Below are 17,368 nucleotides of genomic sequence, written 5' to 3' on the forward strand. Positions count from 1 at the left end.
ATTGTGTGTCTACCACAAGTGTGAATTACAAGCATTAGGGCAGCATCATAACAAAGCAAACACCTGAGAGGAGCCTGTGTCTTATGTCTATATTGAGGTGCTGGGAGGGTGGCTCCTGGTGGCATTTCTTATCATTTTACTACTCATTCCATGCAAACAGGTTAAAGACGTGAGATGCAGACTCTAATCAGCAATTTTCAGTCTGATAACAATAATATAATTTAAATTTGTCATCTGAAGCAGTCATTTTTAAGGTGTGTGGGAATGTAAAAGGTCCCAACTTATTAAGTCTAGGCATCTAAGGGAAAAAAAAATCAACTTCATCAATTGGCTCAAAAATTAGGAATATTTACAAAATCAGACAACCCCGCGGCAGATGCAGTATCTTCTACAAAGAGAGGCATTTACTAAGAAAATCAATGGTGTATTATTTAGGGAAAATACATTTCAAAACACTTTAGAAGCACCCTCTTGGCTGCAAAATCAATCATCTAATTATAAATAATTCTGACACTGTGCTTAAAGCAGACAGACCCCCGAAGGACCTCAGCCTGGCCCATATATTGCTATTTGTGGCTGTAAGTTGGAGAAAGATCTTTCTGGATGGTGATTCTTATCACAGAGCATTTTATTGTGCAGCCTGCCCTGCTGATCCGAATCAGGGATGCTTCCTGGGTAATCAATACTGTGCAGCCCCGAGGCTGGTGGCCAACGGCACTGAGCAGAAGTGGAGATTTATGGTCTGCAGGGGATGAAACCAGGAAACATTCCCTGAAATCCTCTGTGGCCAGGAAACTCGTTCATGGACACTCACTCAACCTTGGGTCTACTACACAACAAAGGTGCTTCTCAAGGGCTGGAGGGAGAAGGAGGTTCCCCGGGGTTGGGTTAGTAAATTCATATAGCCCCTTACCCTTCTTTGCCAATTTCTCCAACCTTCAGGGCTTCAACAAGAGGCTCTTTACCTAGTTTGGTCAAATTCATTTTGGTCTCAAGAGTCATCAGAAAGGACCCATTGTAGGACATTTCCAAATCGATCCAGAGTCCTGGAGAAAGGGTTTAAAAAAAAAAAAAAAAGGTTTCTTTCCCCTAGAAAAACATAACTATGAATACAGTATTAAAAGCTATATTTTAAAGTATCTCAGTAGGTATCATACTGGAAGCCTATATATACTGCCTGTACTACCAAGGCATGTGAGAGGAGACTGTGAAATGAGAAGCTTCTAGAAATAGTTCAAGCATCTGGAAAATTGCCGGCATTTCAACACCCATTACAATGATCACAGTGACCTCAGCACACATTGTTAGAGATGGAAGAGTCCAGTCCTCTGAGTTCTTCTTACACTTAGTAAGAAACACAACCCCCAGGAGGAGACGGCTTGTCTCAGGACAAAGGCGGATTCTCAGTGGGTTAGAGGCAGAGGAGAGGTGCAGAGACTTCACAGCAGGTTGTGCTCTTTAAAGACACAAGTGAGAACCACTGTCTTTCTTAAAATTCTCCCCTCTTGGGGAGTGGGGGTGGGGAGGGGCACAGAAAATGGTTCAGGTTTAGGTTGGTATGATAAGGATGATGACAAGACCTTTTACAGCCCTTTTTTTTCTGGAAATTGTGTAGTAATGGGAGCAAAAGTATTTATGTTCCAGCCCCAGGATTATCCAGATAAAGCTGGGTAACCACTTTGTACACCTTTGCTTTAAAACCTGTTCCTTAGAAATCACTCATGTTGATGACAACATATCTTAGAGGCTTTTGGCTTTGTGGAATTTCACTGGGAAGGCCCATCAGAAGTGGCCACTGACCAGATGTCTAAAATGCAAACAGAGGTCATCTCATGACCTTCTACCCAAGGTCCTAGAATTCAGCAGGCAGGATAGACCACACTGTGATTTTGACACTCCAAGCGCCACAGCACCTCATGGACTTCCCATCAAAATGTGGTCCTTCAAGTGGGTGTTTAGATGTTAATAAACTTATTAAGATAAATATCTGAAAGGAAGCAGGAAATTAATTGAAAATCATGTTCACACACAGCTGCATTTTCAAGTAATTACAGTAAATAACCTATTCCCTGTTTGGCCACCAAGCATTAATGGTACAACTCCTCACTAAAGGCAGAATAATTTCCATTTTGCTTTCACCAAACTCCTTTTTATCATAATTGAAGGTAATTATTTTCCATGAATGACCTGGTCTAATTGATATGCAGATCAGCTGTGAATGTCTTTGCAGCAACTCACAAAACTGCTCTATTTCTTGCTTATGTTAAACACTTAAAAATCATTAATTAGCTTGGTTTCCAAAGGCACTATTACTGGAAATAAGGGCACATCTGCTCTAATAAAGATATTTAGTCATTAAATCACTTCCAAAAGAAAAGGGATTAGGGTAAAAGGCTTGATATTAATAGATTTTTAAGCTCAATATAAACAGAAAATCAATAAAGAAGATATTTCTTTAAAAAAAAAAAGTTATTTGTTTTTGTGTATCTCCAGCTTTATTTAACTTGAGAATCAATAGACTCAAACTACCTGCTTGCTGTCTGTATTCATATACGATCATGTCCTTTGAAAACCCTACTCAGGTTTCCAATAAATATTACTAGTTCAGATTCCTTTTGAAGGTTGTCATATTTATATACATATACACACACACACACATTCTTTTTTTTAGTGCTAACAAGTTTTAAAATTCCAGAGTCATACATAACTTTCCATTTGTACTTATCCCTAGCTTCCCTCTTTATTTTTTAAAATCAATTTATTTAACTGGAATACAATTGCTTAACAATGGTGTGTTAGTTTCTGCTGTACAACATGAGTCAGCTAAGGCTTCATATTAAAAAGAACCAGAATTTTATTTGTTATAAAGTGGAAGCGTTCGTCTGTTTTTCAAATAAGGGGATATGGATAAAGGTTTGGTAAACAGCTGGTGCACACCCCAGTCTCCAGTCACCTGTGATCTGGCCCCTCTGAGCTGAGGCTGGAAAGAAGAATACGTGGAGCCCAGTCACATGGACCAGGGCTTGGGTTCCCCTGGAAACTTCTCGACCTCTGGGCACCAGCCTCCTCCTCTGTACCAGGGAGATGATGCTGCTTACACAGCCAGCGCCTGGTGCATCCTGGCAGGGCTCTTCCCTTTCTGTGCCACCGCCAGCCCACTTCCTTCCACAGCTCTGGGCTGCAGCCTAGCTTGCTGTTGTTGCCGTGGCTCTTGGGAACCAGACCAGAGGAGGCCAAGGGGCCAGAGGGAAGAGGCTATACCGGGCAGCCAGACAGCCCTGTCTGGCTGGGAAGTGGAGGGTGGTACATGGACATCTGACCAAGCTTCTGCATAGGTGATAGAGCCTGTTTTTGTATCACTATATATGTCCCATGATGGTTGGATGGCATCACCAATTCAACAATGGACACGAACTTGGGCAAACTCTGGGAAACAGTGAGGGATAGGGAGGCGTGGTGTGCTGTAGTCCACGGCTCAAAAGAGCTGGACATGACTGAGTGACTGAACAAAGTATGTCCCATGAGACCCACCCATGGGGCCCTGCTCAGTCCTCGTTCTCAGTGAAGATGTAGAGTCAAGAATGGTTTGAGAATCTTTAAACACAGATATAAAGTACACACACTCAAAGTTATCCTAATATGGCGTGCTTGCATTCAGATGAGGATGAGATGACTATCTGAACATTAGATGCAAAGAAAAAACATGTTTCTGTGACAATCATTCAGCAGCAAAAATCGCCCTGAAAACCTTGGAGCACACACACCTGGAGCCAAGACCACCTGGTTACATAAAGAGTGAGTCGGGAGCTCCCACCCTGCAGAACTGATGAAATCGACAGTTACCAGAAAGGGACAAATGTAGCAACACTGTGAAGTGGGGACACACGCTGTCCTGAGTGGCACCCTGACCCTAACGGGCTGCACACTCCTCACCTGGGTGAGCGCGGGAAAGGTTTCTTCTGGGCTCTTGACAAAGATTAAGACTTCCTTGTGAGGCATTTTGTTTAAAATGTGGCTTCCAGACTCCCTTGGTGGATCTGTGGATAAGAATCCCTCTGCCAATGCAGGGGACACAGGTTTGATCCCTGATCTGGGAGATTACCATATGCCGCAGAGCAATCAGCCTGTGCCTCAGAGCCGGGGAACTGCAAGTACTGAGCCCACACTCCCCAGAGCCTGTGCTCCCCAACAAGAGAAGCCTGCACACCGAGACTCGAGTAGCTCCCGTTTGCCACAACTAGAGAGAAAACCCATGTGCAGCAATGAAGACCCAGCGCAGCCAAAAAAAGCAAATAAAATAACAACAATAAATAAATAATTTTTAAAATTCTGCTTCCTATAACCACCTGGTCTTGGTAGCACTCAAGGACAAAAACCAGAAGTTAAGGAGCAGGACCATTTTTTAAGTCTTTAAACAGGAGTAAGGTGGGCTTCCCCTTGGCTCAGCAGTAAAGAATCTGCTGCAGTGCAGGAGACACAGGAGAGGTGGGTTCGATCCCTGGGTGGGGAAGATCCCCTGGAGGAGGGGCATGGCAACCAACTCCAGTATTCTTGCCTGGAGAATCCCATGGACAGAGGAGCCTGGCGGGCTGCAGTCTGTGAGGTGGCACAGGACCAGACACGACTGAGCACAGCACAGGACAGTCACCCCGAGAGGCTCCCTGGAAAGGGCTCGAATGCAAAGGGTCTTGTCTTAGTCTCTCAGGCTGTGCAAAAAAATACCACAAACAGCGTGGCTGAAAAAACGGATACTTATTTGGCACCATTTTGGAGGCTGGAAGACCAAGATCAAGGTGCCGGCCGATCCAGTCCTCATGAGGGCTCTCTTCCTGGCTTGCAGACAGCCACCTTCACCCGTGTCCTCCTGTGGCCGACAGCGAGTTAGCTCTCTGGTCTCTTCTCAGGGGGGCACTAATCCCACCATGATGTCGTCTAAGCCCAATCTCCCCAAAGGCCCTGTCTCTACCATCTCATTGCAGGCAGGGCCTCGACAGCTGGATCTGGGAGGGACCCAAACACTCAGTCCATGAGGTCTCCACCACATGAGGGGTCTTCATGCTGCGAGGCTGTCCCGTGGTGAAGGGGGGCACCTGGTTGCCAACAAGTCCCTATCGGCCTTTCACTGGCAACAGGGGAAACACAAATGACAATGAACGTGACAAGCTTCAGTCAGGCTTCACACAAGGGCCTGAGGAGCTCAGAAGGCTGTTTTTCTGTTTCTCTTCAACTTCGTAAGGAAGGATCAGCTTCCACCACCACTGCTATCCAGAGGGAGACTGCGGCAAAAGCAACTCCTCACTTTTACTGCGGCAAAAGTGAGCAGTAGTGTAACTTCACCCCAAAATGTCTGTTGAGTTCTGTTTTTTCTTTTAACATAGCTTCTGTCTTTTTTTTCCCTCCTAGCCGCACTGGGTCTTAGCTGCGGCACTTGGGATCTTTATCACGTCAGGCGGGATCTTTCTTGTTGCGGTGCATGGGCTCTCTAGTTGTGACCCTAGGGCTCAGCAGTTGCGGGGCGCAGGCTTAGCTGTTCCATAGCATGTAGGATCTTAGTTCCCCGATCAGGGATCAAACCCACGTCCCCTGCACTGCAAGGTGGATTCTTAATCACTGGACCACCAGGAAAGTCCTGTTTATTGAGTTCTTGACACAAGCTATCAGACCTTAAGACTTTGAGCTAAACCTTTATCCTCAGGAAGTTGATGCCTGAAGAATAACAACACCCTGGGCCGTGGGTAGCAGAGCAGACTGAGATGCCACCACAGGTAAAACATGTACCCTGGTGCATGTCACCCGAGACAAGTAGAACAGAGCTTCTTCCGCCTTCTCCCTGGTAGTTGATTTAATGGGGTCGCAAAGAGTCGGACACGACTGAGCGACTGAACTGAACTGAACTGAACTAAGGCTTCCCTGGTGGCTCAGTGGTAAACAATCTGTCTGTTAGGCAGGAGATAGGCCCAATCCCTGGGTCAGAAGATCCCCTGGAGGACCGCATGACAACCCACTGCAATATTCTTGCCTGGAGAATCCCATGGACAGAGGAACCTGGCAGGCTACAGTCCACGGAGTTGCAAACAGTGGGACACACTAAAGTGACTGAGCACAAAAGCATTAGGACTAAGAAGCAGTCTTACCATGCTGGTAAAGATCTAGTACTTTCACTCAGCAATTCACTGCTGTGTTTACTATTAAAATAACTAAGTGGCCTCAGTCTCACTGGAACAGGTTAAGGGGCAGGGGCCGCTCAGGAGGTAAGAGGTTCTACAAGCCTTGCTCACTGAGCCCAGCTCGTGTTACCTGCTCCCCCATTTCCCTCTACCTGCAACTGATGGCTGATTTTCTCTCTGAAAGCCAACACCTGGCATCCGAAGAACAAAAGCTCTCAAAATGGAAGATGTAGTCATTTGTTATCAAGAACGGATGTTTGAGTTATTCAGCTCTTAGACAAGCACAACGGTGACTGTTCTGTTCCTGGCAAACAGACCGGTGCCATGTTGCTCCCTGGGATACCGCAGGAAACTAGTATTATTCATCGTACTTGGGTGTGTCCTTTAGGACAGATGTCATCTTTGGTTCTTTCGACCTGTAACTGTTCTCAGAATGGCTCCACCTTTCAAGGTCGACACAGTCCCAAATCAGAGTCTCTCCTCCCCATCTCACCCAAGACCTGCAAATGGGTACATTTTTCTCCTTTCCACAGAAAGTATGTTTTTTCTTTCTGCAACACCAGCTGGCCAGACAGTGTGTGTGCCATTCTTGTACTGAGCCCCACAGTCTGGCCTCGTCACTGTGGTCAGCCCTGGGCAGCTGCTCTCTTGATGAGGGTGTAGCCGACGGAACGGGAAGCTCACAGACTGACTGTGGTTGCACTCAGCTCACAGCACTGAATAAAGGCACCAGGCACCATAAATCAAGGTCAAGAAGACAGTGTAGATGGTGGACCTGCCAGTCACGACTATGGGCATCTCTGGAGACAGACCAGCTTCCCATTCCTGTGGGACACAGTCATCTTTCCAGAGAATCCGAGCTCTTTAGTGGAAACCTGGGTTGCTGGTTGGGTTATCTTGAAATAGGGAAAACCGGTATCCCACGGCTCTTTTTATCCACTCAGTGACCATCTGCCGACTTAACTCCACGTCGCAAACATCCTGAAGACTAAATGAATTAATCTGAACCTGAGGGGGTCATGGTCCACGTCCCTGGTTCATCCTGACACTGCTGATGCCCCCACAGGCACTGCTCTGAGACCTCTGGTTCCAGGTGTGGAAGATAAAAGCCTGGCCGACAGCCGAGGGTCCCCACTGCACCCCTTCGGGAAGATGTTACTGATCAGGCTTTGCAGCAGCAAACACCAGCAGCTTCCTGTGTGTTACCTGTGCTCTCTGAGGGTAACGCAAAGCGCTTCAGCTCCACCATGACCAACAAAGGAGACGCTCCTGCCCTCAGCACTCTGTGGATGGGGAAACCGAGGTGCTGGGTGCTCAGTAACCTCCTGAGGCCCCGCTGTGGGATCACAAAGGAGCAGGGCCTGAAGGCAGGTGGCCTGGCCCAGAGATGGCGCGCACACGAACCTCTGGCCTGGAAGCTGTGGAGCAGGATGAAGGCGAGGCTGCTGAGTGGCCTCTGGCATGTCACCCCCTCTCTGCGCTTTGGCTTGTTCATCTAAACAGCGCAGGGTCCTGCTAGGGAACCTCCGATTGCATTCTCAAGTCTGAACAGTCAATCTAACCAATTCTTTAAGGGTTGGAAAAAGGAGCTATACCTTTTCTACAAATTTTTTTAAACTTTTTACTTTCTTTCGGGGTACAGCCAATTAACAATGTTGTGATAGTTTCAGGTGAACAGCTGCAAACGGACTCAGTCATACATAAACAGGTACCCATTCTGCTCCAAACGCCCCTCCCAACCAGGCTGCCACATAACATCGAGCAAAGTTCCCTGTGCTATACAGTAGGTCCTTGTTGGTTATCCATCATTTTAAATTAATTTTTATCCATAAGAAAAAAAGCTCAGGAGAGAATGGACCGAGAACGTACCAAATGTAGCAGAAACAGTCACCCAGTTATCTCTGAGTGGTGGGATAAAGGGTTATATTTTCCTTTTTACTTTTCTAAATATTCAAGCTTTCCCCATTTTGGGTATTCGTTGGATGAATGAAGGTGTAAACATTACCCTAACAGAGTTAATAAAACAACCAGAAAGAGCTTGGCCTGGTGGCCCTCCAAGGTCAGGCCCAGGGGAGAGCAGCCGGTGGGGACGAGGGGTGGGAGGAGGAGGCTGTGTGGCCTGCGGGGAAGGAAGGAGACCAGTCCCTGTCCCATACGAGGTGTGTGGGGGGCAGGCAGGGATCAGAGAAAGGCCCACAGCCAATTTCTAAGGGATGGCCTCTCTCCACCTTCTGGCCACCCGCTACTGGTGGGAAGTGAAAGTGCCCCAGGAAGTAAGGGTCCTTTTCTCTTATTTGCTGCACGAGAACCCGGCTGTGTGTTCTGGAGCCAGGATAGGTCAGTGGTGGCAGATGACTCTAGGGAAGTCCCTAGAGACAGTTTTAACAAGTCACTCCTGATTTTAATTTCCCCCAAAGCAAAGGTTTCTCTTAGAGCAATGGAACCCAAGCCACACCGTCCCTTCATGTTCATTTCTGTTTTACCATCACATGCATCCTTTGCAGAATTAGAAAAACCTAATTTGATCAAACTTTTAAAACCTACAGGCTTTATGTCTTTATCATTCCTTTCTTTAGTAACATTTCCTCCCTTGTTATGTAAGCAGGGAGATCTCTACAATTTGCCCCGAAAGGAGTTAAGTAAGCCTCAGATGGATTAAAAACTGGCAAAGCTTTGATCTGTATAATAAAATGTCTGGCTGCAGCTCTGGCTCCGGAGGAACAGGAAAGAGACTTTAGTGTATTTCACTCAAAGCCTTACAAAGCTGCCCTGAGAGGCTGCAGAGTTCACAGCCACCAGGACGCTTCTTAAATGCTTCAAAGCCTCGCTCTGGCCCTGCCCCCCCCCTTTGGAAATTTCTACTAATTCAACAAAGGACAGTCCTGAGATAAGAGACTGCAAATGCATTAGAAAACAGAGCATGCACACGTATTATTATATTTACTTTCTTTAAGCCCAACTCTCAGGAGGTTTATGTTAGCTGATCATTTACCAGCTCGTTACCAGCCAATTCCTAATGAGGCAAAGGGCAACCCAGAGCCTGCTAGAGCCAGAGGAAGGCAGGCCGCCCTGGAATGCCGACGGGGCCGAGATCCGGGCTCCGCACCTGACATGTAGATAATGCAGCTTTTAAAACTTCACTTGCGGTCGACAGAACTCCAGTAAGGCCATTTGTAAAGAAACAATCCTTTCTAGCTTTACTCTTGGTGAACCAGAAATTAACGAAACCTGGGAAAAGTCAGTACTCTTGCCTGGAAAATCCCATGGATGGAGGAGCTTGGTGGGCTGCAGTCCATGGGGTCGCTGAGAGTCGGACAGGACTCAGTGACTTCACCTTCACTTTTCACTTTCATGCATTAGAGAAGGAAATGGCAACCCACTCCACTGTTCTTGCCTGGAGAATCCCAGGGACGGGGGAGCCTGGTGGGCTGCCATCTATGGGGTCACACAGAGTCAGACACGACTAAAGCGACTTAGCAGCAGCAGCAGCAGCAGCAGGAACACTCAGCTTCATCAAAGTGTAGACATGATTAAATGGTCACAGGTGATCTCAACATGCTATTATATGGACCTCTGGATTTGCAAATATTACTCTGCTCTTTCTCTGAAATCGATGAGATGCTGCTGCTGCTGCTGCTGCTAAGTCACTTCAGTTGTGTCTGACTCTGTGTGACCCCATAGACTGCAGCCCACCAGGCTCCCCCGTCCCTGGGATTCTCCAGGCAAGAACACTGGAGTGGGTTGCCATTTTTTTCTCCAATGCATGAAAGTGAAAAGTGAAAGTGAAGTCACTCAGTCGTGTCTGACCCTTAGCGACCCCATGGACAGCAGCCTACCAGGCTCCTCTGTCCATGGGATTTTCCAGGCAAGAGTATTGGAGTGGGGTGCCATTGTCTTCTCCAGATGAGATGCCAAGAACTGGAAAATCCCATGGACGGAGGAGCCTGGTAGGCTGCAGTCCATGGGATCGCTAAGAGTTGGACACGACTGAGCGACTTAACTTTCACTTTTCACTTTCATGCATTGGAGAAGAAAATGGCAACCCACTCCAGTGTTCTTGCCTGGAGAATCCCAGGGACAGGGGAGCCTGGTGGGCTGCCGTCTGTGGGGTTGCACAGAGTCGGACATGACTGAAGCGACTTAGCAGGAGCAGGAAATATTAGCTTCACTGTCAGATGAAATATTTGTTAGAGCTGCTAAGTGTAGAGCTGGAAAAAAAAAAAACAACTCTTTGTATTTACATCAAATGTATACAACACAGAACTTGATTTCACTAAATATGTTCAGGAGCCATCTGATGGAGCCTTACAGAGATAAAAGTAGATGCTAGAGTTTATAAATTTTACAAAACATTTACTTCAAAACAAACATTCTCCTGAGAAGTTGTAGTTATTTCCTCTCTTACTTTGTTCCCGAGCGTTTTGAGGAGCACTGTAAATCTAGTTTAAGTGCAAAGAGGCTCTGGGTTCCCTGGTGGTCTAGTGGTTAAGAGGCCACCTGCCAATACAGGGGACACAGGTTCCGCCCCTGGTCCAGGAAGATCCCATGTGCTTCGGGGCAACTCAGCTGGCGTGCCACAACTACTGAGGCCTGCGCGCCTTAGGGCCTGCACTCCGCAATAAGAGACGCCACAACAGTGTGCGAGAGGAGCGGGCCTGAAGCGCAGCCAGCGCCTCGCACCCTGCCAAGGGCAATGGCCATGCAGAGCCTGTCCACACGAAAGCTCAGCTCCCAGGAACTGGCACGTGGGCATCTCTGGGCTGGAGGAGGATCTTTGAGGAGGGGAAGTCCAGATATACTCCCCATCATTTTAAGGCTGTGACCATTAAGAACAGAAGACACACAGCATGAAATACGGTTAAAAACGCCTCCGCTAAAGTGAAAGTTGCTCAGTTGTGTCTGACTCTTTGAGACTCCACGGACTATACCCACCAGGTTCCTCTGTCCATGGAACTCTCCAGACAAGAATACTGGAGTTGGCTGCCATTTCCTTCAAGGGATCTTCTTGACCCAGGGATCAAACCCATTGCAGGCAGATTCTGCACCAGGGAAGTCCAAACACAAAAACAGGGAAGCCTCCAACTCTCACCAAACACAAAGCCTTGGTTTTCAATCTGCAGTGGTGGCTGTATTTTAACATTCATATAATCGCTCGGTTCCTCTCTAGAGCCAGTTAAGAGTTACCTTGGTGGTCAACGTAAGGCTTGAAGGCCTGAAGGATTTTTGGCACAGCTACCCCCATGTCAAGTTCCGTCAGAGTTAGCTCATTCATGAAGTACGGGAGCTGGAGGAGAGAAGGGAAGACGAAGGAGACACGTCAGTAGCCTGTTTAATGTTAGAAATCAACAGTCTCTCAGAGGGAATGATGGGGTGGGGAGAACACATTTATTTAGCCAAAATTTATTAAGCACACACCACATACGAGGCATCCTGTTACAGACAGAGCCGTGGACGAGTCAGGCAAGGTCCTTGCTCTCATGGGGTTTAGGCTGAAGGGGGAGAGACAGAAAAGTATCCAGCCTGACTCAGAGGCTGACTGGGCTACAGAGAAAGCAAGGTGGGAGATGGGGAGAAGGGAGGCGCGGAGTTCTGGATACGGTCAGCGAAGGCTTCTCTGAGGGTGCTGAGTGGCGAGAGGCCAGACTGTGGAGAAGGAATCAGTCTTGCTGGTCAGGTTAATAATGTCCAGCATTGGCTGAAGGCTGGGAAAATGGACCTCTGAGAGGACTAGCGGGGAAGACAGCAAGTCACTAGAACATTTCCTGTAGGCCAATTCACAACATATATTAAAATCCTTCAAAAAAAAAAAAATCACATCCTTTGACCCCTGTGCTAGACCTTTTCCCTTTGCCCCCAGGGATCTGAGTTCCTCTCTACAGCCCAGGAGGCTGGTCTGCAGGAACCGCACAGGTGACCTCTCTTGCCCTCTGACTTCTGGTTGAGCTTGGCCAGTGGGACACAGAGTGGGCAGGGGGCTGGGAGGTACCAGGAGAGAAGTCCTGTTGGGCACTTGTCCCCTCCCTTTGCTCGAGGCCACAGCTCCTGCCAGACAGGCAGCACCTTCGCACAGCCACCCTGCCTGAGTCTGGGTAACCGCTCCCTGCCAGCTCTGGAGTACGCACTAGGACTTTTGGTTTCTCTGCATCAGTCTACACCTTCCTAAATCCTCCCTTTATTAAACTCTCCCCCGCGGCTTGTTCCATCTGAAGGTGTCATGTGTTTCCCAGTGGGACCCTGACTGACACAGCTGTCATTAAGAATTTACTCTAAATGAACTAACATAAGGGTGCTGGTATCATGCTTAGAAATTCCTACTTCACCTCAGGAGCACAAAATTTAATTCTATGCTTCCTCCACCTGGATTTATATATGTGTATGTATATTTTAAACAATAGAGTTTAGGTAGTCCATTCCTAATTTTAGTGTAAGACATAAATTAGGAATCTACCTTAATTTTTTTCCCCAATGGCTACTCAGGCGTCTTAACCTACTTCTAAATCTTTCCCTACTGACCTGCAAAGCCACCTTTCAATATGAGATTCCCACCTCACTGGAGTCTGTACTGAGCAGTTTCCTACCAGTACCAAAGTGCTTTTATTACTGTAGCTTTAAAATACATATTTAAATCTGGCAAGTCCCTTTCTTTTCTTTTCCCCAGAATTTTCTTAGTCTTATAAGTACTGCTCCAGTTAAACATTAGAATAATTTTGTAAAATTTAGAATATAATTAAGAGTTAAAAAAAATATTGAACATATGCTGAACATTTCCCATAAAATGAGAAGCACTGAGCCAAGCATGAATTTCGTGCCTATTTGGGCTGGACCTCTTTAGCTGTCTCTCTGCAGAGAAACTCAAGACATTTTCAGGATTCGCCAGTCAGAGAATGTCATCTCTGATTTTTTGTGGGGATGGAGGTGTTAAATAGGTTATGATGTCTGAGATGGACAAAACGTGACTAGAGACAGTATTCAAATGTGTGTTCTGATTTGGTGGTTGCTTTATTTGGAAAACCCTTTTTCCAAAGCATCAATGTTATATGGTTCTTGGCCTCCCAATCAGCCTACAGAAATGCTACTTAGCCAAGAATGTAGCCAAAATCTGGCACCCCTGCCCCAGTCCTTTGTGTCTATTATTGTCATCCTCACACCCAGTGTTTCTGGAGCAGGTCAGGTTTCTATGGGAACAGGAGTCGACACTGAGACAGGGAGTGAATTGCAGATAGAGAACACGGTGTCCCTCCCTGTGCCCCGTCCAGCCTCCCACCCACCCCCATCCTGGTTCCCTGGAGTCCCCAGAGGGCAGAGGAAGGGCCTGAGATGAAAGCGGGAACTGAAGGAGACTGAGGAAGGCTTGGTGCGGTGGTGGGTGCCAATTACCAGTAAGCAGGAGGAGGGTGGAGATCAGCCGGGCGTCTCTCCTACCTACTCACCTGAGTGCCCAACTCCAAGATTCTACAACATTTCTAACCAACGCCCCACCCCTGCCTTGCTCAGATCTATGCTCCGAATCCAAACTCTCAGGACCAGGCCCAAGAGCAGCTTCCTTCCTGTGTTGCAGGGGGGTTGGGGGCAAGGAAAGGTCACTCCCCCAACAGAGACTCTCCTCTTCCCACCCAAGGGAACCCACTGTGTGCTCTCTGCGTAAACCCAGCTGGGGACTGGGCACTCTCCAGGTTTCTGGGGGGCGAGCCGGAAACCACTGCAATATCTGAGCAGCATCTGCGGACCTGGGCACAGAGGCCACTACTACCGAGGGCTCGAAGGTGGTGCCGGAGCAGCTGGCCAAGCCCAGGGTGTACCTGCTGTCGGGACAGAAACTCAGCTTGTTTTAAATCCATCAATGGGCACCGGCTACACACACGGGCTGCTCTTTCATGACGTGAGTCATAATCACGGGTAAAGGTGACAAGCTGAGACGGCAGCCAGCCAAGCGCTGTCCATGTGTCAGGCCCTCAAGGAGACCAGGAGACAGGGGAGATCTCTGTCCCAGGGGCAGCTGAGGACCCTCCAGCCATTCTGGCTCCTGACTGGTCATTCACCAACACTCACCACTGGATTTACGGAACTGCCCTGCCTAGGGAGGCTTGGCTATTTGCTGATAGTAGGAGTTCTCTTGGCAGGGGTGGTGGCAGGTTCAGAAGTGGGGTGACACCCTGCTGCCTTCAGGTGGGGGTGGAGGGGGGGAGGAGCTGCTGAGGCTGGCAGTATGGGGAGGACAGCCCCTGCCTCTGAACTTCTGGCGCTGCTGGACTGGGGCCACTTTCTCCTCCCTAACCCCCCAGCACTCTGGCCTCAAAAAACAGGAGGAGGTTTAAGTTCGTGTCCTGCAAAATAGGCCACATGGCCAGCCAGCAAAGGGGGAAGATGAAAATGAGAGACTTCTCTCAACCTCTTCTGGGTTAGGGGACCCCACAGTTCTCTACTGTGGATTTCTAGCACACAGCGCTCTGATACCCTGCGCCAGTCTGTTCTGGAACGTCTGTAAGGGGAGGGCGGTGTCCCTCATCAACATGACCTGTGGCCCTCCTGCTCAGGGAAGCACCCACGACAGTCTCTGGGAGAAGAGAGGTACCAGCCCCATCCTGCACCTCCACCCAGAACTCAGGCCCTCCATGGTTTCCCAGAAAGTGGAGGAGGCTGAGTGAGCTCCAGGGTGGCTGGTGGCCTGTCCACTCCAAACTGCTTCCCCGGGGACCTGGCCAGCGGAGCAGGCAACCCTCAACTCGCCCGGAGAACACAAACAGGCTGACCTTGTCCACAGGGCCCTCCCACACCCCTGCCCTGAGCCCTGCCTCGAGACCCACTCCTCGGGCTGAGGTGGCGCCTCTTCCTTCTCCTCAGGGCCTGGGGAAGGGACGACAGTGGCCAGCGTGGCAGGGAGAGCCTGCCTGGGTCAGGAAGGGCTCTGTTCATGATCTAAAGGAACCAAACCGAAGCTCCTCCAAGCCCACAGTTTCTTCTAATGCCATCTTACCTTCACTCACTGTCTCCTAACATGGAGTCCCTGAACTCTCTGAGATCATGGGCAGGATTCTGTCACGGTGCATTTTTCTAGGGAAAAGATCCATATGTTTCTGCTTCTCCAAGGTGGCTATGACCCAAAAGACCCACTGACCTCAGCTCCTGACTGGGCAAGCTCTCTGTGAGGATCTGGTGACCTAAGCAACTCTTCCTTGCGGGGTGGTCACTGGATCAAAACTTTAAGTCTCGGTCACCTAACTCAGGTCTCTTGGTCGGCAATGGTGGTACTGAATGAGTCACTAAGTGGCAACCATGAGGATCACTTATGCAAGTTTAGACTCACTTCCAAGCGGGCCTACACCAGCAGCAGGGCTGTTTCTTCAGCAGAGAGCCCAAAATAAAAACACCATCTGGCCAGAAGTAAAGGTCAAATGCAGACACACTGAGAGTGCAACGGAGGCTTTCCCAGCTTTGAGAGGAGCTGGGAAAGAGGCCTTATGTAGTCTGGCATTTTCCTCATAGCACTTGCTGTGTGGCCAAGACTGTGTGACTGGGTGAGCTCTCCCGCCATACAATTCAAGTTCATTACTAACTTAAAGATAACAGAATTCTACACAGAGAAACAGCTACAAAAGCTCACGTGGTCCCAAATCGAATCCTGGATGTGATAGTCCTAACATGGATAACAATGAGGGCCATGGAAGGAAAAAAGTAAACAGGAACAGTCGGTAAATCCCCAATGCAGTTAGTCAGATGTCAAGGTCACAGCCCAGATGTGTTATTTGGTAAGAACTCACTGCTGTCCATTTGTTCTGTGTTTTCAACTCCATTATTTTTCACTTAGGACGTAACGTATACAATTTCCAGAAATTAAGATGTGATGAACTGGAAGGTTCTTGTGTGGAAAACCATACCTTTATTTTGCTGAGTTTCATTTGGATTTTCTTAGACACCAGATCAGACCAGTACTTCTCTCCTAAGAAGTCCCAAAACATTCTTCCAAGCAAGGCATTCACCCAGGCTTCCCGTTCCTCCTCCTCGGAGGGTGGCACCTCTGGCAACTGGCAAAAGGAAAGGGTCCCAAATTAGCTAGAAAGCAACTGGAGAACAAGACAGGTGCTTATTTCTATAGTCACTGAAAGTTCCTCCCTCTTGAAATGGGGGAACCACATGAGTCGTATTTCTTCCCGATAAATTACAAGTCCCACATTATGTCAGTGAACAAGAAAAAGAGAAACGAAAGCCACCATCACCGATGAAAACTCCTCTTTGTCTATTTTCTTTGGCTACCAGTCTTCCTGTGAACCAGCTAGTATTTCATACAATTAGCTCAGCCATATTACCCTACTGCACTCCCCTCTCCTGCCCCCAAATCAGCTCGGTACCAACGTTCTGACTCAGTGATACATCTGATCAAACGCTGGCCTATCCTTCTTCCAGTTAAGATTCCCAGGACGTCTAATTGTCAAGCTGGTCTCCCCAGGCAGCCGCAGGACTCTCACATTTAGCCTGACTCCTGTGAGGTCACGATTCTCTTGGGTGAAGGGCAAGGGTTGCTTAGAAATACTGGTGTCTCGGTGCTATATCTGGAGATGCTAATGTAAGTGGGTAAGAGGATTTTCTAGAAGCTCTCTCATGGATGCAATGAGCAGGTGAGGTTGAGACCCACAGCACTGGATTAGAGAGAGGAATTCTGTGAAACTCCTACAGCTGTCCTCTTCCATCTCAGCCCAGGCCTAGCCTCTACTGGATACAATCCATCCGAAACGCCTGTCAGGCCAACGTGCGAGGTGGTGGTGGTGGTTTAGTTGCTAAGTTGTGTCCGACTCTTGCGGCCCCATGGGCTGTAACCCTCCAGGCTCCTCTGTCCATGGAATTTTTCAGGTAAGAATAACTGGAGTGCGTTGCCATTCCCTTCTCCAGGCATCTTCCCAACCCAGGGATTGAACCCAGGTCTCCTGCATTGCAGGTGGATTCTTTACTGATTGAACCACCAGGGAAGCCCAATGTGGGAGGTGGGAAAAGAGCAAACCCTGTCAGCCTCTAATTTCCAAGGCAGAGTATTGAGCTCTAGACTCTTGGTGGGAGAGGGCCAGGGTGGGGGACCAGAGGAGGGAGAAGTGGCCAGGACACCCACGGCCCCTGTCATGGTGCAAGTGACGCTTGGGGGCATCCACTGACCCTGCACCCGGCCCTGGGGTAAGACTCCTTCTCAGGCTCCCTCACTGGCATCTCACAAT

General features: G+C 48.4%; 1 protein-coding gene across 1 annotated transcript in view; it reads right to left on the reverse strand.

Moving 5' to 3' along the window:
• Positions 1-17,368, reverse strand: part of TEX2 (testis expressed 2) — a 110,693-nt gene that overhangs the window by 14,334 nt on the left and 78,991 nt on the right. The window contains exons 6-8 of the mRNA XM_068976833.1: positions 16,043-16,189; positions 11,352-11,451; positions 914-1,046 (exon numbers count right to left, since the gene is read on the reverse strand). Coding sequence (XP_068832934.1) covers positions 914-1,046; positions 11,352-11,451; positions 16,043-16,189 — 380 coding nt within the window. The remainder of the gene's footprint in view (positions 1-913; positions 1,047-11,351; positions 11,452-16,042; positions 16,190-17,368) is intronic.

Source organism: Capricornis sumatraensis, chromosome 8, assembly GCF_032405125.1.
Source record: "Capricornis sumatraensis isolate serow.1 chromosome 8, serow.2, whole genome shotgun sequence".
NCBI lineage: Eukaryota > Metazoa > Chordata > Mammalia > Artiodactyla > Bovidae > Capricornis > Capricornis sumatraensis.